This window comes from Haemorhous mexicanus, chromosome 2 (assembly GCF_027477595.1).
Source record: "Haemorhous mexicanus isolate bHaeMex1 chromosome 2, bHaeMex1.pri, whole genome shotgun sequence".
NCBI classification, from domain to species: Eukaryota; Metazoa; Chordata; class Aves; order Passeriformes; family Fringillidae; genus Haemorhous; species Haemorhous mexicanus.
This window is the reverse complement of record NC_082342.1, coordinates 50,343,115-50,365,623: the sequence shown is the minus strand read 5'-3', so window position 1 is coordinate 50,365,623 and position 22,509 is coordinate 50,343,115. Positions and strand designations below refer to the sequence as shown.

Sequence of the window (22,509 nt, the reverse complement as noted above, 5' to 3'; positions counted from 1 at the left end):
TTTAAAATTTCATATAATATTAAGTTTGATTTTGAATCCTTGACTTTGAATATTCATCAAGTGTGTGTTTCTTTCCCTTTTTAGTAGAGCACAGTGACTGATCAAAACCTCATCCTCCTAGCTTTCTTTTGTGGCCAGGATCATCATCACCTCAGAAGCATATCCTGTTACCACAAAGTGCCATATTAAATGCACAGACAGGAGCTATCTGCCAACTTCTAATCAGAACTTTATTTTGGAAGCAATTACATGACTTCCCAATAAACTGCTGTCCTTCTGGTACCCAAGCACACGCCGTACAGTGATCCCTGTATCAAAGAGAAAAGAAAAAAAAGACATCCATCAGTCTAGGAAACATTAATTGAACATACATATCTTTTGCTTCTTCAGCTATTGACCTATTTAGGACAGGAGTATTTCAAGTTTTCCATACAACTGTTCAACAGAAATGACCCAATATCCTGATGGGGGCTGATCTGTACTCAAACAAAAGTAAAATCAAACCAGAAGCTCTTCTAGTTTGTAGAAGCTTCCAAACTTAATTCTAAAGAATTCTTAAGAATTGCCTTACTTCTAAAGGGTGAGAAAGCAGAAAACAAAGCTAACGAAACACACAGCCTACTCACCTCCTCACTGTGGCATTTAACAGCAGCCATGGGTTATAAAGATTAAATTCCTGAGGTGGACTGAAAAAAGCATTAAGTAATAAACTTCCTAGCAACAGGAGTCAAATGGGTCAGAAGGATTGTTCAAATATTGAAGTTCAACAAAATTCTACCACCTTAAAAAAAAGTGTGTCAGAAAATTTTTACAACAAGGAAACAAAGGGTGACATATCTTGTCATAGAATTGTTTAGATTGAAAATATTAAGTCTGACCATTAACCTAGAATGGCCACACTCACCACTACCCCCTGTCCCTAAGTAGCAAGCCCACATTGTTTCTGAACACTTCCAGGGATAGTGACCACTTTTCTAAGCAGCCTGTTCCAGTGCTTGCCAACAAGTCTTTCAGTTAAGAATTTTTCCCCAATATCCAAACTAAACCTGCCCTAGGACAACCTGAGGTCATTTCCTCTTGTCCCATCACTTGTTGACTGGGAGAAGAGATTGACACACACCCTCCTGTCAGGGAGCTGTAGAGAGTGGTGAGGTCCCCCTGAGCCTCCCTTTCTCCAGGCTGAACACCCCCAGCTCCCTCAGCTGCTGCTCACAGGACTTGTGCTCCAGACCCTTCCCCAGCTCAGTTGCCCTTCCCTGGGCACGCTGCAGCCCCTCAATGTCTCTCTTGCAGTGAGGGGTCCAGAACTGAGCACAGGATTGGAGCTGTGGCCTCAGCAGTGCTGAGCACAGGGGGACGGTCACTGCCCTGCTCCTGCTGGCCACACTACTGCTGATACAAATGCACCTGTCCAAGCCGTGAGTAGCCAGCTTCTCCTGGAGAACACTGTGGGAAAACGTGTCAAAGGCTTTACAATAGTCCAAGCAGAAAACACACAACCCTTCCCTCACCCACTGAGCTTGTCACTTTGTCACAGAAGGAGATCATATTGGTCAATCAGGACCTGCCCCTCACAACCCCACCTGCTGGCTGGACTTCATCCCTTGGTTGTCCTGCACATGCCACATGATAGCACTTCAGATGATTTGCTCCATGACCTTCCCCAACACTGAGATAATGCTGACAGGCCTGTAGTTCCTTGGATCTTCCTTCTGACCCATCTTGCAGACAGGTGTCCCATTTGCTGACCTCCAGTCAACCAGGACCTCCCTGGTTAGCCAGGACTGCTGGTAAATGATTGAAGGTAGCTCAGCCAGTTCTTCCACCAGCTCTTTCAGTATCCTTGGGTGGACCCCATCCAGCCCCACAGACTTGCAGCTCTTTTAAGTGGTCACTGACCATTTCACTGCACATGCTGCATGACAGCTACTCCCACAAGGTTCCTGTGATGTAACTGGCAGCCTCCTGCCTTCCAATGACCATTCAACATTGAGCTCAGAAGAAATGATCCTGAATTGAAGAGAGTTGTGCCATTCACAGCAGTAAGCCTTGTGCCTTACATCCCCTCACCTCTCCCAACACTTCATCCCTGTCACACCTCCATCCTGCTTTGAAGGAACCTACCAGCCTGGTTGAGAGGAGATGGAACATCACAGCTGTGCTGGAGCTCCATGGACACTGTCACAGTGGGTAATCGCCATCTTCCAGAGCTGCTGCAGGCATCAACTCCGTGTCATGCCCCTCCCCAAACCCAGGTGCCCATTTCCATGAGAATCCATACCAGTCAATGCCTGTGATACTTTAACCATCCATCAGTGTCTGGAGACAGCAGCCACAGTGCTGGAAGGTACTGAATGAGAGGGAAGAGAGAAACAGCCTGACAGCACAATCCCAAAACTACATAATTAATTGCTGGAAATTTTTGCACATAGATAGTTCTTTGTTCTTAGAAACTTGAAAAAGTTTTAGGGAAAGAAGCTTTTTATAGAGCATAAGGCACTTACTCTTAATTTCTCATTAATATACATGGTGCTTCTGCTGACATATTCCAGGTACAACCAGTAACATAACTGAGCTGACTGGATTATTTCTACAGTCCTCATGAGTAGTGGAGTGGAAATACCACTGACATCAAACAGGGGGAGAACGGCCACTAAAGCTGCATTCCTGAACCTTATTTCAATTTTTTAAAAAATGATGTCATAAATGCAATCATTATCCAAAATGCAGTTATGTTAGGAACATGTAGATGGAGGGAGTGTAGCTGAATTTGGATTTTTTCGTGGTGAGGAAGATGCATAAACTGAGACCCACTCCACCTTATTTCAGTCTCCAACCTCACAATCCACAAGAAATAAGTAGCTAAGTGTAGTATCTACCTAAATGATTTGACAAAAACAGAGACACACAGAAGCACAAAGAAAGAGGTTCCTGAACCAAGTAATCTAAAGCACAGCTCTTTCCCTTCTGCTGCCTTCACCGTAGGGAGAATGCTGAAGGAAAAACAAGTTACTTCTACTAAAAGAAAGAGGTCACATACATATGTTCATACCACAGCTGTACAAGGTACAAACTAACAGAAAACCATATCTTGCACATGGACTTGAACCTTCTTCCAGACCAGACTTTTCTTTCTTCACAGAACAGGTAATCTAGACTTGATTTAATTTCATGGTGTTTAAATATAGGTCAGCTTCTTAACCTGCTTTGTAGAAAACCAAGCCAAACCTTGAATGCATTTGTATATTACACTCTAATCATATTAACACGTCTTTAAATTGGGGTGAAAGACAATTTGAAACAATGTCTACAGTGCTGATCCCCAAAAATCATGGCTAAATTCAACCACCCAAGTAACAGTCTGGGAATATAATTATTTCAAATCCCATTTTGACTTTAGTCTGTACTACTATATGTGTTTATTCTATTATACAATAATTTTTTTTTACTTAGGCTAAATTAAGGACATAACTGCTGTTTAATTGGAAAAGAAGCAGAGCACAGGTGCCCAGGAGGCTCAGACTGTTTCCCAATTTACAAAGCCATTCCTAGCACTGTGTTACATTACACCATGATCCAGACTTACATTGTGCAGTGAAGAAATTCAAGACAACCCCACAATATAATACCTCCCTTTACCCCCTCTCCCTCCACACTTTTAATCCAGGATCAAGGCCCTAACTTCAGCAAGAATAATTCTGCACTATATGAATTCTAGGAAGAACAGTTCTACATATTAGCCAATGAAGTTGTTGTTTCTCCTACAATGCAGGAGAATGACAGGAAATGATCTCTCAGATAGGCAAGTATGTATTACAAGGATCACAGCATTATTGTTTTATTGTTTGCACAATGGTAAGTTGCACATATGGACAAACAGTACACATTTAGAATTAGTTTCACAAATTATTACATTATAAGAGTCCAGTGGTTTAACATATTAACTATTAAAAAAAGCAGTAACAAAGAAATACAAACATTACAGTTTTGACTGCAGCCCAGTAAAAGTTTAAAAACAGGTTGAAATCAAAATAAACCATAAGCTTTATTTTTCTGTGACATTAAAAAAACACATATCCCTTCCTAAGAGACTGCTCACAAAGATGCAATAACATACAAGTACAAAAGTGAAGAATTCTGTGCTCAGTTTCCCTTAATTTTATCAGATTAAGTGACAAACCAAACATTTGTCAAAGAGCAATCACTGCTGAATGCAGACACTTCCAAAACAGACAAAATGGTAGTAATATTTCAACAATAGAAAGCCAATGACAAAACTTCTACATAAAATCAACTTGTCTCCAAAGTTTCATGCTCACACATCAACCTAGCATCATTATTTGCAAAGAATCAACTGATCTTTTATTTTCTTCTTAAGATATTTTCCTGGATATTCCTAGTGCACACCAAATTGGAGATGCAGAACAACAAGCTATGATGTTACAGTATGTAAGATTCATAAAGTACTGCTGCAATAGCTTTAACCTTCAAATTACATAATTCTCCTCCTCTGCTCTTGAACAGCAAGTTACTGTACTACACCTTGTTTAAAAGCAGATGTCCAACTGCTTTTAAGGCAGTGCTGAAGAGAAGCTCATGAAGCAGCTTGGGTTTGTAACACTTATTTTGGGTTTTCATTAGGACAGTGCATCTAATCTCTCTCAAATGCAGGGAAAAGCTCATCCAGCCTGACAACTCCTGATGGCACACAGACCTTGTGGCATCCTGAGCTTTCGGCTGAAATCCAGCAGTGCCCTACTCTTCAGCTCAGGAGAAAACCAAAATCCAACAGTCTGGGAACATTACCTATGAAATGTCTGTGTCAAAATCGCAGATTCTTCTTTAGAGCTGGCTGCTAAATGGGCCAAGAAAAAGGTTAAAAAAACCAAAACAAAACCAAAACAGCTACTAACCACTATCTACCAAACTTTATGAAATAGTAAACATTGTATTTCAGCTGGTTTTAAACAACAAAACACAGGAGCCATGATGACACAGCCTGGGACCCACTATTTGAAATTCCTAGGAACATCAAGATATGGGACCACAGGACAACATGGAGAAACAGAACACACAAAGAAAAGGAGATCTGTCTATGGGGGAAGGTATGCACATCTGTGTTTTATACATATATATATATACACATACATACACACAGATGTGTGCACTGTACTGTATATATTTACATCCATATACACAAAAACACCCTGAAGAAGATTTAAAGGCCATATCCAGGAACAGAAGATATGAACTCTAGTATTTGTACTAGAATATATTTTATCTGTACAAAAAAAACAAATATGCATATATTCATATGGTATAAAGCTTATTAACAAAAAATATTCTGCTACTAACATTAGGTTAAATAGATGATTTTACAAGATTCTTTAATAATAATGCAGTATAGAACATTTCTAAAACTAGGGCCCAAAATAAAAATACATAAACGGGTTTCTATTCACAAGAAAATAGCTGTTCAATATGATTTCACTAGGGAAAAGTAGCAAAATTTTTATAAATCTCCTGGGATGCAATTTAATTAATCAATCTACAAAAATAGACTTTTCAGATGAAGAAAGTTGATGCGCTTCCCCCTCCCTAAAAGGGGTGCCTATCTTTTCCCTCGCTTGTTTCCAGCTGGAGGTTTCTTCAGCTGAAGAAGTTGCCCTCCTGTCCCAAAGCCTGCAGATGCAGGATTAGACACCCCGAACGTCAGGCCAGCTGATGCTGTGATGCCAGGATTGCTGAAGTTAAACCCAGATGTAGTCGAGCTCCCAAAGCCTTATGGGGGAGGGAAAAATATTTTAAAACATCAGTTATATATCAGGATTGTAAATTCATTCTCCTTGAAGTTTTCACCAGCAGCCACTTTATTATCAGCAGCTGTAACACTTTATACCAACGCAGATCAACAATGGTAAATCACATTGCTAAAGCACTTGGACTTGCCATGGCAACTTGGATAATGCAGCACTAACAGAGACTACCTCAGTGAGTGCCAATCATATCCTAAATCACAAGTCTGTTACACCATTACCCGTACAAGAGCAGCACACAAAAGTCCCACTGAAATCATACAACAGAAGAACCACAATTCCTCAAGTTCTCAGCATAAACATGCGGTGCACCCCTAAGGTGGGAGGGAAGGCAGGGTGGACCATGGACCACTCCCTTCACTCACAGCAGAGAAATGGCAAAGCTGGAGTTGGAGTGCTCAGTCTTCCTCTTACATAGGTGGCACAGACCACACCTTAAATGTGAGGCAGAAAAGGCTCAAAAAAACCTTGCCAGACTGTTTGTATTTAAAAACACTCCTTGTGATAAACCAAAAAACAGCACTGGAAACAAAGCTTTGGAAAAACAGCATGACTGGCTGAGCAAATTGTGCTATTTTAACAACTCTACCCTCTTCTATCAAGGTAAACAAACTGAACATATGCAGCTGTGAAACAAGGTCAGTTGGAAAAAGTCCCCCTACAATTTCCAGCAACAGTAACACTAACTCATTTCACTTTCTGTTATACATTTGTATCAATTATGCACAATCAACTTAGATAATAATTGCAACTATTAGAGAATGCTAGAAATATCTCAAAGATTACTTTAGGAAGTAGAATTTCATAACTTCACTTTTTGTTGTCTCAAGAGACCACAAAATAATAGGTAAGACACGAACAAGTTCAGATTTTAACAAAGAGCTTCATACAAGTTGTATATGAAAACCTGCAAAAATTAAGCTACTAAGAAAAACGGGACTGGTTCACAATCAAGAAAGAGTATATTCTCAATATGCATTACTTTATATTGCTTCATAGTTCTCTAGCAGACAGTTGAAGCAATCTTTTGGTCACATCAGTATCTTCAACTCAATGTGTAAAATATTTTTGGAGTACAGAAATAAAAGCCTGACTGGTTGTCTCATCAGAATCCTAAAGTAGCTCTCACAAGCCTGATGTCTTTTGTTCTCTCAGTTGTTACTGACACTCTGCATTAAGAACTACTTGAAAATATAACATGAAACTCTTCCTCCTGCAATGTCTGGACTAGGGTTACACACATCATCTTGTCAAGAAGATTCATTATCAACATTCCAGTAACTCACACTCCTACAGCATGCAGTTGCCTGCATAGAACTCATTCTCAGTGAAATGGTTGTGCAGATCTGGAGTGTGACTAATGATAGTGACTGACAGTGGTCATTTGGGTCTTGTCTAAATTTCGTGGACTAATTTGTCTCTCATCCTAGGATGTAAGGGTGAAACACATGCAATTGTTGCTCCATTTCCTGGTAACTCTGAATCCCAGCATTCATGAGACTCCCATCAGGGAGTCTCATGAATGAAAAAAGTTACCTTTTTACTTCGTGTATGTGAGATAACAGGCAAGCATTGCTTCCCATAGAAAACATCATGAATGCCATTCATAATAAAGCTGCGTGTGACCTGTAGTGTCAGGAGTTCGGTAGGCAAGAGTAAAGTATTCATCAATTACCTCCACCTTGCTGCTTCTAGATGCAGGGATTATTTTGAAGCATGCAGGGAAGGCAGGCTACAGTTTATTTGAGTAATATTACAGTAAGAGATGCATAAACTATGGGATAGAAGACTGAGAAAATGCTTCTTAATTTAGATACAGCTTGGAAAGTAATAGCTGTTATGTTACAAGTGACATTAAGGGCAGCCATAAACGTATATGAAGGAAAATGTGAAATTCTTCTGTATGGTTTTCTCCTGTCATGGCAGCATAACAAGGCCAAGGTACCAAGTTTCATTAGAAGTAAACAAAACCCTAAAGCTCAATGAACACTCAAATGAAAAATCTTCAAGATAAAAAACTTAAACAAGATACACATTGAGTCTTATTTCTGTTGCAAGAAAAGACAATCAGTCACAGAATAGCTCAGTTTAGATGGAAGACTCACAAAGTCTTGAACCATAGGTATAATGTGATCAACAACGTACTTGCCGAAATTAGTATTATTTATGTGCGAACAGTGACTTTCAAGAAGTAAACGACAACCTGCCCTTCAAGGACATAGCCTCACGTCTCCCCAGACGGTGTTATGATCACACTTTATTCACTGGCTTGTGCATCTCTGCTTCTGTCAGCCCTTTAGCTTGGTAAGCCAAAGGTGAGTACCTCCCCGTAACAGCATTCTTTGGGTAATTTTAATACTACAGGGAGAAACAGCAGTTGATCAGATGGCAATCCATTCCTGCTTTCATCTCCCATACCACAATGGGTGCTCTAGATCAAAAAGTACTTCAAGAACAGCTTTGACTGATTTATTATAGCCTCTCTATCTAAAAGCTGCTCATAGATTATATTAAGGTCTGTTTTTCAGCAGTATGAGTGCATACAGCCATGATCCCACTTGATTATCTCTTGTCTAGTTTACTGAGGCTGCAATTCTTTAATAAAAGTAAGTCTCCAGCAAGAGTTTTCAACTCAGATCTTCAAAGTATATTTAGCATCTATTTTCAGAAAAATTGTGTTTGAACACTTGCCTTCCTCTTAGCATTTTATTAAATTGTTAAATAAATTCAATGGTGATTTTTTTTCCTTTTCCCATTACTTGGAGAGTCTGAATGTCCTTTACAATAGCCCACTAACATCAGCCTTTTGGTTGCCATTAAATGAGTAAGAGTAGGAATTAAATGGGACTTGTTTTGGAGTCAGCTTTCTGGAGTGTCTCTGTGTGTTTCAGAGGGACGCCTGTTGGACACTGTGCCATCTCTCAACTGTGTCCACTAAAGAAACGGCAAGGAGACTAAAGCTTCTCTTTTCATCTGCTGATGAACACAACAACCATTCCTGGACCAAGCCAAATTTACTATTAGAAGATGCTCAAAGACCATCAGAGGACTCCGAATTTTCTCCTCAAACACAAAGTGAAACTGAGAAGAGCAGTAATACCACTACAAACATTTTTGTATCTTTTAAAGCAATTAAACATAACTTATAAAAATCAAACACTTGACAGAACCAATTTGGGGATCTATAATTATAGTTTTAAGATAAGATCAAAGTGATGGAAAATCTGCGGAGGAGAGCTGGAGCAGCCTAAGCAGCCTGGAACGGTGTGTGTTGGAACACACACTTACCATACACATTAGTCTGGGAAAATACTTAACTGCTCATATCTAACCCCAAACAGCAACAACAGTGAATTCCATAACCCATATTCACCCCACTTTCTCAGCTTTTTCAAATAAATAGATTCAGAAACAAGATGCAACCATTATATTGTAAGATAAACCAGAATATGCTTTCAGGATCCTGTAAATGATACCTAAGAAACAGGACACAACAAATTTAAAAGAAGTTAATATAACCTAGCTAGCCACAGGTACCATTCAAACATTTATACACCCTCAATAAAATTAAAGATCATATGCAATCCAGGTGCTATATGAGAAAAGGTTTTGGATATAGAAGGTAAAAGTTAGTGTGTTTCTGGGCTACCAAATTTTTAATAGCAGTTTCTATTCCATAACCTGTCTAAATAAGGATTTCATGACCACTTGATTTTCTCAGCCAAAAATGACAGAAATTACATTTCACTTGTTTTTATTCAGCTATTTTCTGTAGCTGAGACTCTCTTGAGATAATTGACAATCTTCATTTTATTGGGTGCAATCCCTTCATTTGCAAAAGAAACTGATGGCACTGACTCCATGACAAAGTCTGATTCGAGGGAAACAGTATCTAAATTGCCTCTGCACACCACCAGCATAGCTAAGACAGACTTGTTATTTATTTTGGCTTGATACCTCCTTAGTGATGGACAACTGATCCATACAAGTAGTTCTGTAATTCTATTTTTAATATGTTAAAAACTATTAACTTTGTAATCCAGCAGCTTTAAATGCTGCAATATTATTTAACACAGACTCAGGAACAAGAGGCTACAAGATAAAACCTTAAGCAGTGCAAGTCTTCCAATTGTTTCTCATACTAAGAACTAAGTAAAAGAAGGCTGATGCTTGGACACCAGATACTGTAAAGAGTTCCATCAAGAACCTGCTAGGTTATTAATATTCATGAATGTAACACAGCCAACTCAGTGAGCCATTTCCACCTTATAATGCAAAGCTTAAAGTACTTTACAGGCCTAGCAACTCATCACTAACCAAGGAGAATCCAGAATACAAATCATAGTGCTTCCTAGTAAATAACAGCAAAATGCTGTTTTCTTTTAACAGCAGTTGATCAAACATTTTTCTTGAGACATGATCCTCCTTCAATGAAGGAAAAAAGATTGCAAGACAGACTATAGAAGTTATTTGTTTAGTATTAACTTAGTAAGCTATTATTCCTATTTAAAAGGTAAATAGAAGTGCCAGCTATATTTCAGACTTCTGAGTTAAGGCACAATAGCACCCATATTTTATCACCCTGTGAAGTTCAATAGCCACAGAAATGTTTTCAAAGTAGCTAATATAATGAATTATAAATATATACAGAGATACAATACATATAAGTCACTATTCAAATAGAGTAAGCCCTTATATATTTTTAAGGAAACCTCTGGGTTTCGAGAAAACAATTTAAACTTTATTTGTAAATCTAGTAAGTCAAATTACTAGTATATTTGTCACTAATTTATACATGAGTTTCAATCAGTAACTGATATCAATGCATTCAAGAGAGAACTGCTCTCTCTGAATGGGGCTCTATCTGACCTCCTGCTTCCACTCTTAACTAGGACAGACAGCATGAAATGGGAAACATTAATGCTCAGTCAATACCGTCTGCATAGGAGACCTTCAACAGAACCCAGAAACTTTTCTGAAAATGTGTCTCTATCAAGTAAATAGTTATGTTAATAGTGATATACACATGCAACTTTAAACAGTCTTGGAGTGAGTGCAGCAGTTTGACTATAAGACTTGCTTTAAGATAAACTTGATATTTGAATTCAAATGAAACAAACCAACCTGCACTTAGACTTCCTGATGGCTTACTTGTAGTTCCAAACCCAAATGATGATGCTCCTGTGGCACTACTTCCAAAGGCAGAGCTACTTCCAAATCCTAGTAGAATAATAGTAAAGACATACAACAAAAAATTACAGACACGGCAATTAAAGACACACAGGTTTTAGGTGAGTATTCTAAACCCAAACATAATTCTAAGCATTATTTGGTAAACAAATACTCCTAAGATTATGGTCTGAAGAGTATTTATCCTCCACATAGCATAGTATTAAGAAAACAGCGCAAACTGGAAAGCTACCTTCAAAATCCAAAACTGTGTAAAAGAAATATTATAAAAAAAGGTGGTGTGTAGAAATTTCTTAATCAGAGTTTAAGAAATTTCTATTGAATTGCTGCTAAACTGGTAGAAAATGGGAACCAAATGAGCCAAAACAAAGAAATTTCAGATACAAGTTACATGACTTATTACAGAAAGTCACAATCTTCATCTACAACTCTAGAAAAAAGAATTATGCTTAAAACAGAGTAAAAGCATTTTCTTCTGTTTACACTTGGCTTATTTTAAAGTCATTCCCCTCCCAGGTTATTAGGGATCAGCTTTATCTAGGAAACTACAAAATAGTTTAAATAGAGAATAGAAACAAATTTCACAATATTTAATGTGAAAAATCATCATTAAAGGACAGTCTTAAATGTATAGCTGTGACAAAATTGAATTCTGATGATCTTCCAACATTCATAATTTCATAACACAAATTCTTTAAGATTTCAAATTGTGTTATTGATATGAGGTCACTCTGAAGGAAAAGTAAATTGATATTTGAAATCTGAAATAGAGGCTAGACAATAGGAACTATAGGAACACTATATACTCTGATTTTGGCTGTCTCAGGTTTTCAAAAAGAAAATAGTATTTGTATTTATGTTTGAGGAAATCATGCTCCTATCTTAAGTTTCAAGTGAGGAAAAATCCTTTTATTTACTGCAAACTGAGCCTTTACCATTCCTTTACAGAAATATTTTTGAGATTTTAAAACCAGTAAGGACTGAACACACAATCTGGAGCCATGTTCTCCAATCTTCTGAGATTTTAAAATCAAGTTAGGGTAGGTAATGGCAAGTACCATTTCCATGTAAGACAGTTCATTTAAATGACACACTCTTTTTTCTTATCTAGGTTGAAATTCATAACCAATGATCAGGCAAGGTGTCTGCAAATATTTAACAAAGCATAGGATCTATGCTAATAATTCATATACTTAAATGTAAAAGCCTCTGTTTATCACTGTCAAAGTAAACTGAGCATTAATCAAGGAAAGAGAGCAGATTTCCCCAATTAAAATAGAACTTCCAGAGCATACACAAGAAATTGTCCTGTTCAAAAACCCAAATCCCTAAGATTAAAATCCCAAACAAACTTAAGCAATCATTCAGCCAATTTGTTTCCAAGAACACACCTACAGGCTATTTTGCAGGTATGTGTTTATTCTTCTACATTTGCTTCTATCAGAGAGTCTTATGGATTTGTTAAAACATTTTGCAAATTAATGATGCAAGCAAATACCTTCCTAGGCAGAGAGCTAGGAAAAAAAAGAGAACACAAGTCAGGTTTTTTGGACAAAACTAAAAGCAGTTGGAATGTTCATTTATTTACATGTGTATGACTGGTGAACAATCTTTAGTCTACAACCTTTTCAGCAGAAATGGAAGAATTTTATGGTTTTTTTTTAAGATATTTAAAACATTGCAGGAAAAACTGCTAATTCCAAAGTAATGTCCTTTTAGCACATTATTTTCACTTTTTCCTTATTTAGGTATACAGATTTTCTTTTATCTGAAAACACTTAAAATCTGATGAGAAGGGACACTGGTAGACATAAAGGTATTTTAAGATGATTATTAAAGGTAAAGCTCATGTAATGTCCAGGTTACATCATCTTCCCAATACTGAGTGATGCTTAATTTTTCAATACATTACAACACTGACTCATATGTTCGGCTCATAGGTAAAATGTAGGAAGGGGGACTGAGGCTGCAGAGAAGGGAGGATGTAACAAGAAAAAACACATTATGTTTGAGATCAGCAGATATAACAATTTTCTTTGCAGATCTTACAAAAGCTCCAGAAAACATTAGTACCTGTAGGAGCCCTGACCTATACAGACATGAAATTCACATGCCAATTAGCTTCTGCTCCTCATTTAAATTTTATCTGTAGCTCTAGTGCTGAGAACACATTACATGTAAAATAAAAGCTCTACATTAACTTTGAATTTTTTTTTAATATCACCTACTTTTTCACAGTCATGTGTCCTCCTGGAATACAGTCCCCACCAGCACTATCAACATACTGATAAGTATTTTTCCCTCACTTTCACATGTTGCTTTTTCAGCTGGGGGAGAGATCTTTTCCCTGCATCAGCACTGAGGCACAGAGTGAGTGCTAAAGCAAATAGATTTCAGGATCACAGAATGACAGTAACTTTTTAACATAAATTCTTATCTTAATACAAGCAAAAATGGGTCCCTATAGGTAAAAGGTGAAAAACTTCCACAGATTACCAATAGTGTGATCTAATGTCTCAGGTGCCTAACTTTCATATAGGTAAAATTCAGTCAAGTTGTAGTTCTAACACACTTGATGTCCTTCCCTAGCTTTTAGAGCACAATCTCTGTCATTACCTAATCCTGTTTATCTTGGCGTTTCACTACAATGGCTTAGCCCTAGCAACTCCTCCTGTAAGGCAGGAAGAAGCCTGGAAAGCACAGACCTGCCAAACTCTAAGGTCTTTCCCTGAAACAGACCATCCTCTTGGTGGAGTGAAAGGTTTGCAAGAGATTCAGCTGTGCGGTATAGTAATTCAATGAAAGATTAGAAAAGTTAAAGTGTACCTCCAAGGCTTGAAGAACCTAAGCCACTTGATTGCAAGCCAGTGCCAATACCTGAGCCGAATGGCGTTCCAAAACTAACTCCCAGAGATGGCTGTGGCCCTGGTACAAAAAAAATGAGAACAAACTTGCCTTACTCTTTGACAGTAAAGAGGTCCTTTATTTACTTATTCAAGTATTTGATAATGTGAACATCACTGCTTTCAACAAATCCTATTAAGAACCCAGATTTTTACCTCATCAAAATTTCTCATTCAACTGTCTGCCTCTACATTAACTTGCCAAAAATCTAAGAAAATACTGATTGCAGTAAGGTGAAACTAAAAACTAGTAACATGAAAACACCATTTACTATTTTTAAAAGTTAACCAGTCTCACCTTAAGCTTTAAAATGTTATTCAAAACCATGAGAGAACTCACAGGTAAACTCACATTTTGCCACCTCTATTAATGGAATCAGAGTAAGGGAGAACTTTCAAATTAGAAACATAAGAACTGACATTAATGTAACTAAAACTGTATTACCTAAAATTAATTTACTAAATAGGATTCTTCAAAACTACTCAAGTATACCATCCAAATTTAAACAGAACACTAAGATAAAAAACAAGACAATGACTTTATTTTATTAAATTTATTGTTCATTTTTAAGCAAGTCAATTACACAGTAACATGACAATTCATTTTTTTTTCACACAAGTGATAACTGAGTTCTGTTAAGCTCTGCTACATAACACCATTCAATAAGTGTCAATAACTAGTCAAACCACCTGTTTAAATAATCATTTACAAAAGGCACAGTTCTGTGTACCTTAATGAATTAGATACATTCAAAATTTCAGAGTTTGTTCCATAATTTAAAAAAGTTGACAGTACTTTCCCTGCATATTCACATTAAGATGCAGGACTGTCAAAAAACAATTTCAGTCTGCCAAGATGAAATTTACAGTCTCAGTTCCTTTATTTTACCTTAACCTTGGGGAATAAAGAATCAGCTGTCTAGCCCATCACTAACACATTTTAAAATAATTAATTCTGATAAATAATTAATATATTTTGACAGTTTTCACAGTACAATCTTCTATTCCTGTCTTTTTCAAACAGTTTTCAGTGCACTATTTTAAAAGTTTAACCATTAAAGATAAAATACAGTGCCAAACTCTTAATCCACAGACATCTGCACCTCTGCTCAAGATGGCCTTCTCCATCTTTGAACATACTTGACATCCTATATCTGTCAAAGTGATGATTTATTCAAATATTACTATAAAGCTCAGATGATTTTGATCTTTTTCCTAAACCATTATGACATCTGGGCTATTTTCATTCAAAATTTCTCATTACTAATATTTATATAGAGTTTTAAAATGTGAATATTTCGAGCTCTTAAAATAATTTCAGTATTTCAAGATTTAAATGGAACACCATTTTGAATCAAGTGAAAGGCACTGTATGTTGAAAAGTAACAACTTTTGCTAGGAACACAAAAATCTTAACGTGATCCAAGCTGAATAACATCTGTATACACCAAGTAGTGTTAAAACTAAATTTTAAGGCCAACTAAAGTTGTTAGCCTTCAGACTCTGCTTAGCAGGGAGTAGTTGGAAAACCCAAGCTATTTCTTGCATTTAAAAAAAAAGTATATCAGATGTTGCAATTACAAATTTCCACAGATTTCAAACTAAAGTTGTTTACATCCAGTTTAAATACTGATACATCTACCTAGCAGCTCTTAAAAAATAAGAAAAAAATTGACAATAAAAAACCAAAACCCCCTAACACAAGTCAGTTAGCTAATTAATTGAAAGAACCCAAACACACATATCCAGTTCCTTCTCAAGTACAGAGGTTTCTATCTCAGTAGGAGGCACTGTTAGTGGAAGACGTTATAAACAAAACACCACAGTCCTCCAGGCCAAGCTTTTTACCAAATGCAACATGCTTTTTTTAGAGCCAGTATAAAACATTACACTAAAACACCTCAGATCATATAAAACAGGATCTAATGCCTTAGGCTAACAAACTTTTTATTGAGCAACAGCACATGATATTTGTTGATTTTGTACCATAATGTTCTGAAGGTATCACCACTGCTGATAGTTCTTGTAAGTAAACAATCTTCAATAGCAAAAGACTAGTAAGACTCCTTGAAGCCGAGAGTATTAGCAAGAGAAAAATGGCACTTCTGGCTATTACAGGTACAAGACAAATTCTTTATAACAAGTGTTTTAACATTTTAGAACTTGATGTATTTGCCCTGTAGAGCACTTCAGTTTAATGAATAGGACCCATTACAGAGAGCCAGACAGGTCAGACAGATTTCCTACTGATGTTCTGCAATTTTTTAAATTACAGCTGGTCTAAACAGTGAGTAAATTTAGCATTACAATTTAGACCTGATTATGACAAAGTAATACACTGGACAATAACCAAAGTCAATATCAAACCACATAATAAAAAGTTTGAGTGCTATAAAATTTGAGTATTCTTTCCCATTAGAAAGTCTTAACTCAGTCTTACATTGAGTTAAGTCAAAACATAAAGTGTGCTAACAGCTTCATAATGGTTTGACTAACTTTGTACTTCACCAGTAAAGGAAAAAGTGAGTTTCTTAGGGGGTTATTTTTATATGAGAAAATGTGAGCCTAAAGAAAAGCATTTCTTTAAGCCAGTTTAGTTTACCCAAAAAACAACAGCTGCAGCCTCATGCATTTACAGGCCTCAGTGCACTAGGCTTTAATTTCCTTTGAAATCTTATATTGTGATCCCATCAACAAAAATAGGTAGATTAGCCACTACCATTGTAACTTCCACACTGTTCAAGATTGCTCAGGGAGGGTGCAGATGAGGCAATGTTTAAAACTCTATCTGCTACTGCAGAAAAGCATGATGAGCCTCGCTGCTACCAAAAAAGCCGTGCTCAGAACGAAAGTGCCAAACTAGGGAGAAAGGTTGTGTACAGCCAAAACTTAAGCATAATTTCAATAATTCTAGCTTAAAAAATTGCACAAAAATTGTGCTTTAATGTGCACACCACAGTCCTGATGTTGTGGTTATCCATCCCAGGTGAGCAGTGGAGTGCATTTTTGCTCCCTTTTGTTCATATGGCCAGGACTCACTGGCTTTATTTATTTCAATAGAAGCCAGAAAGGTCTTGGCATGCAGAGAGAACACAGGGTGCATACCCACACCCAGGAACTGGGGAAACATTCCCTGATCCCACAGCTTTGATGTAGCTACTAAACTTTTGATTTCTGAAAATAAATGTAAAATAAATTATTATTTATCTTTTCCAGAGAAAGTACAGTAACTAACTCTAAGTTAATCTTACTAAATACTTAACCATGTAAACATCAAATATTTTTTAAAAGAGACTAAGCATCCTGATCCCTCAATACTAGAGTATTATATATTACATTTTTCATCAAGAATTTTATAAAGGCCAGATTAATTTTCTTGTTTAATTCGCATCTTCAAAACCAGCAATAGCAGATCAGGTATTACACAGACATCCCTTACCCCTCCCTTTACATACACCTCTTTTCATAGCCTTTTCTCTCAGAACCTTTTCCCATCCCTCATCTATCCTACCCCTCAAGATCCAGATCTTGCAAAGAAATATGTATGATTTTAACTTCTAGCAGATAGTATATCCAATTCATAACAACATCATACAAAACTAAAACATGCAGCATTTGCATTACTACAGCAAATGGCCATCTGAAAACTCAAGCAATAAAAAGGAAATGAAGAGGAGGCAGGCCTTAAAGATTCCTGCAAACTGAAAGAACAGATTCTTCTCCTTCTCCAAAACAAAAAGTGGCACCCTAAATCTGAAACTAGGAAAAAGTCAAGCACTGAAATGACTAATTTAAGAAAGCTATGAAATGTTCCTATCTAACAAATTTTAGGACTTCAAGGTATCTTTGAAATAATTTAGGCCTGACTAATTTTACTTCTGATCTTCAGAGAACTCCAAGTACCTTTTTCTTTCATCTAACCCTAAAGAGTTTCAAGTATTCTTAAAGTGCCACTCAGGACACCAATCTATTTCTTCAGGTCCTCCAGTGAGTTGCACAGAGTGTAGAAGTATTCCAACTAAGTAGTAAAAATATTGTTGTTTACTTCTGTTGGTATGTTTGATATAAGTTAATGGCTTTGTTCTATCTGCATCACACTTGTAGTTGGCACAATTTTGGGTTTTGAAATACTCTGTCAAAACAACAATGGAAAAAAGAGACAAAACCACAAAACAAGCTTCACACACACCCATTTGTTCCTTTCACTCCAAAATGTTACAAAATATCTCAAGGTATAGAGTCACATTACCTCAGTTATGTTGGTACAGGCCAATTCTGCCATTTGTGTTTTTTTTTCCCCCTCCTCTCTTCATTCCTATTACTAAGAGAGTATTCACAAAATCATGCCGTAAATGGCATAAGTTTACTGAAGTTATTAGCAATTCCCTTGAACCTGGACTAGGAAGTTCAGGAACTTCAAATTCCTCACTTCATTTCATAAAAATGCAGGAATGATTTTAAATGTGACATCCCAAGTGTATGACTTTCATAAACAACTAATCCTGTAATGACCATGGAGAGTCTTTAAAAAAACAAATGTAAGATAAGGAAAAAGATGAAGAGTAAATTACTTTGGCAATATTAGGCTGCACAAACAGTGTGCAACAATACTACTATCTGTTTTAAAACCTCTGAAGCATATTACATTAACTCATCTTTTCTGTTTAAAACCAAACTCTTGAAGATGCCACCTCAACAAAATTTCAATGGATTAACATTAGCAACAACAGAAAGACTGTGGTCTATGACTGAAATTCTGATAAGTAGAATTTCACAAAGATTTTGGGTTCTGCTCAAAGTAGTTTGGCATACTTATAATTTAAACTCATCTCCCTGCAGTTTAGAAGGGTGAGGGCTGGAAGCATATTGTATTTGTCTTATGAAAAGGCAAGGACAATTAAATAACGTGTCAAACTTAACATGGTTGCTGCATACGTCTCTAATTAGCATCATTCAAAATATCACTGCTGTTACAAGACCAGAGAAAGCACTATCACTTTCAGTACACCTATGTGAATAATATTTTAGAAAATTAAAGGTAGAATGAAGCTACCGATACTTTTCATAATTTGCTGACATAGATCTATATCCCTGTTGAAGTAAAATTAAATGGAATTGACCTTATTTCTGTTCCCTGGTGACATATATTTGGTTGTCGTATTCTGAAATCCCTCTCAGAGAGGGTTAGTTAGTATAACAATGTCAATTAAGGTGCCTTAAATTATTTCCTCTGCCATATGTATCCATTCTTTATTTGCAGTGGGTCATGCATTTCCTCTGTTCTGGTCTTCCTCTTACTCACACGCACAGGCAGAACCAGTGACCCACTCTACTTTCTCTAGTAATTATTCACAATAGTAGAATGGCCAGCAAAATGCTTCAACATCATACTGACAAAAGAGTTGGCTACAAAATAAGCCAGGCTTTGTCTTCCTATCCTACAGAGATTTGCTTCGCTATCATTCCTGTTCTACAGCATTTTTCATTTTACAGTTCCAAAGTGCTATATAAAAATGCATTATTAATTCTACATAAAGAAAAGATAGTATGCATTTAGATATTCTCTCCAATTTAAAATAATTTACTGCAATGATACAATTTCTGGAAAGAGGCTATACTATGTGTATTCAGAGATGTTACTTAAGAGTGAAGACTCACATTCCAAGGGGTAAGTTAGAACAATACAGTAACTATCACTAATACAAGTAAATTCACAAGATTAAGTATCTGTTGTATAATTATTGCTAAGTCTACCCTGCATTTTTCTATTGGCTATGTATCAGTAACTTCGCTCATCACAACGTTTAGATTTTCAGTCTAACACAAAGGAAGACCTCATAGAAAATGTTACACGAATTTACTATTGTCATAACACTAATAATCTATAACTTGAATGCACTCAGACCTGTAGCAGGCTGTTGCTGCTGAGTAAGTGTTGCAGCCATTGCAACGGCTGCTGCATTTGGTATGTTGCTGAAAGGGGTTGGTCCAGTGGTAACACGTGGCGCGCTTTGCCACTTCTTAGCTTCCGTTCGTCTTGCCTCAAACACATCCATGGCATCTCCCAGAAAGCTTTTCCTGTAGCCAAGGTATTGGTCTTTGAGCATCTGAAGGGGATGGGAGGAAGCCATTTTAGTTCCATGTATCAGACACAAACCATTAACTTAATAAGGAAAGAAACACTGAGTTATAAATAACATTTCCTAAAAAAACAAAGAAAAACCCACAAAAAAACCAAACCAACAAACACCACCACCAAAAGAAATGAGAAGCTCCCTCCAAAACTCAAAAAACCTTCCCAGGCTATGAGATAGAAAGAACTGGTTTGCAATAGCCACAGCCAGAACAGGTTGTATACTTAAATTTTGCAAAGCCATTGAGGATAACTGATACCATTCAGTACATCAGCCTGAGTCTTTCAATGTTGGAGTAAATCACCACAATTCAATTTGTATCACTGTACTTAGCTGATACAAGAGCAAAAAATAAAGCCACATTACTAGCTTATAAAATAACACATTTTCTTCAGCGCTACCTTTTCACCACAGACTCTGCTTTTGCTTTGTATCACCTTCACCAGTGTTTCTTTCCTTCCTTTCACTCTTGCATTTCTTCTTACCACAAAGCTAAAGAAGCTACCAAAATTTTAGAATTCACTCTTGTTTCTGATGCATTTCATTAGCAATGTAACACAGTCCAAATGCAACAGATCATTTTGCTTTAAGGTAACAGGAAGCCCAAAACTCTTGTGTCATGATGCCACACCTTCCCTTGCCTCTGCCCTTTTCCCCCCTCAAAACTCCACCACCTTCTGTGGCAATAGCCCAGCTTGGCTTGTTCACAATGAGCAATTTCTGTCTGTCATACATGAGGAAACTACAGATATCTTGCATAACAAAAATTGAATAAAAAGCTTTAACTAAATAACTGATAATTATTTCCATCTTATAACAGGAAATTTTTAAATGAAATAGATTTATTAAAAGACAACAGTTTCCAGTGTATGGAAGGCATACTATGGTCCTGTGTTCCTGGCTAAGCATATGCTTGTTTCCTCAAAGAGGAGTTTGCAGTTCAAAAATTCTGACTCAGGCTTTCAACACCTACAATTCCAGATCAACCAGCAACAGCAGGAACCACACAAAGAATGCCCTCACTATCACATCAGAAGTGCTATCTTTGGAGAGAAAAGACAATTGTAAAATTCTGATGGGATTTAATACAATACCATACTGACTGCCCTAAGAGTTTACAAAAGCCGTTAGAAATCATAAAGCAGTTCTTAAGGCTATGCTATGCTGAATGTTTTAATAACATAACCTACTCAAATTGTGCCCAAGCACACTTACTTTTCATCAGGCAAAGAAATGAACTGTGATCACAGCTCTGCCTTCCACAAACTATATCACAACCATCAGGTTAGGCAGAGACCAGTTTCAAAACTGCTCTCCCCTTCTAGCATCTTGTAGCTGAGAAACTAAAACAGATGGTTATAATGACAGATTCACTTGAGCAATACACATCTTTGCATTTTTTGAAGCTTTGTTTATAAAATGCCTTCCAAAATATCAGCATCCATATTCACCCACAATATTAAATCTCAAAAAAAAAAAAAATTCCCAGAAGAAAAATCTTCAAACCATCCTCTTAATTTCAGGCAATAGCATTCTACTCAAATGGAGAAAGGTGTTTCCTGTTCAATCACACTGACAAGGTACTGAAGATGCTACAGCTTGCGTCTGCACACTAATCCAGCTGCTCATATTTAAGAACAACAAAAATGTATCATCACAAAGACCACTGCACAAATTCAGGCTACAATAAGATCTCAGAAGCCACAAGCCCTAAACACATTTGGGAAACCTTTTGGGTAATTCTGCTGAAAATACAGACAAGCTGATGCATTCTACACCTGGCAGCAAAACTGAATGAATTAAGAGCAGCTGGCAGGTATTTGTAAACCAGTGAGTATCTATTCTGACAGAAGCAATGCAATGTAAGGAATCAAGATCATACAAGACCTTCAGTATTTTTGAACTTTATTCAGAAAAAGTAAAAAATTTCAGATGTTTAGAGAACTAGCAATGCTGCGCAGAAGAAGCTCAGAGAAGGAAACAAGCAGAAGTTTTAACAGAGCTATTTCCATTAAGGAAGTCGCTTAGCAGAAACAATTTCAAACACTTGTACTCTTCAAGTTGGTTTGTTTTGATTTGGTTTTTTGTAGCCAAGGATTCTGATATTTTCAAGAAAAATCACGGATTGAAAGAAGGGTTGGAGGACAGTGACATTTTGTCAACATATCCAGAACTGTAAACAGGAAAATGGGAATGGAATGAGCCCTAGTCTGTGATGGAAAAAAACAGGCCTAATTAGGACCTTTGATACTTTTCTTTTTCTTTCTACAAATATTACTTACCCTGAAAGCCAGGTTTAAAAACAATAAACAAACAGAACACAGCTTTAACCAACATTCTTTGACATGCTGAAAAATCTTACATATGGAGACTCACTTTTTTCCCTCCTGTTACCTATATAAGCAAGAGCAGATTTAGATAATCTTTGCTTGAGATCAAGAGGTCATTGGGCAAAAATCAAAACAT

The 22,509-nt window shown here is 36.8% G+C and overlaps 1 protein-coding gene across 7 annotated transcripts in view; it reads right to left on the bottom strand.

The window, feature by feature from the left end:
• Positions 1 to 209: 209 nt before the first annotated feature.
• The window catches only part of NUP58 (nucleoporin 58), a 39,904-nt gene continuing 17,604 nt past the window's right edge, over positions 210 to 22,509 (bottom strand). For 3 of the 7 annotated variants that reach the window (XM_059838766.1, XM_059838765.1, XM_059838764.1), the window contains 4 exons: positions 19,815 to 20,016; positions 13,833 to 13,931; positions 10,941 to 11,036; positions 3,810 to 5,781 (listed from right to left, as the gene is read on the bottom strand). In XM_059838766.1, the coding sequence (XP_059694749.1) occupies positions 5,612 to 5,781; positions 10,941 to 11,036; positions 13,833 to 13,931; positions 19,815 to 20,016 (567 nt within the window). In that variant the 3' untranslated portion in view covers positions 3,810 to 5,611. Of the gene's footprint in view, positions 309 to 3,809; positions 5,782 to 10,940; positions 11,037 to 13,832; positions 13,932 to 19,814; positions 20,017 to 22,509 lie in introns of those variants that run through there. The other 4 variants (XM_059838769.1, XM_059838768.1, XM_059838767.1 and 1 more) reach the window with 3 other exon arrangements.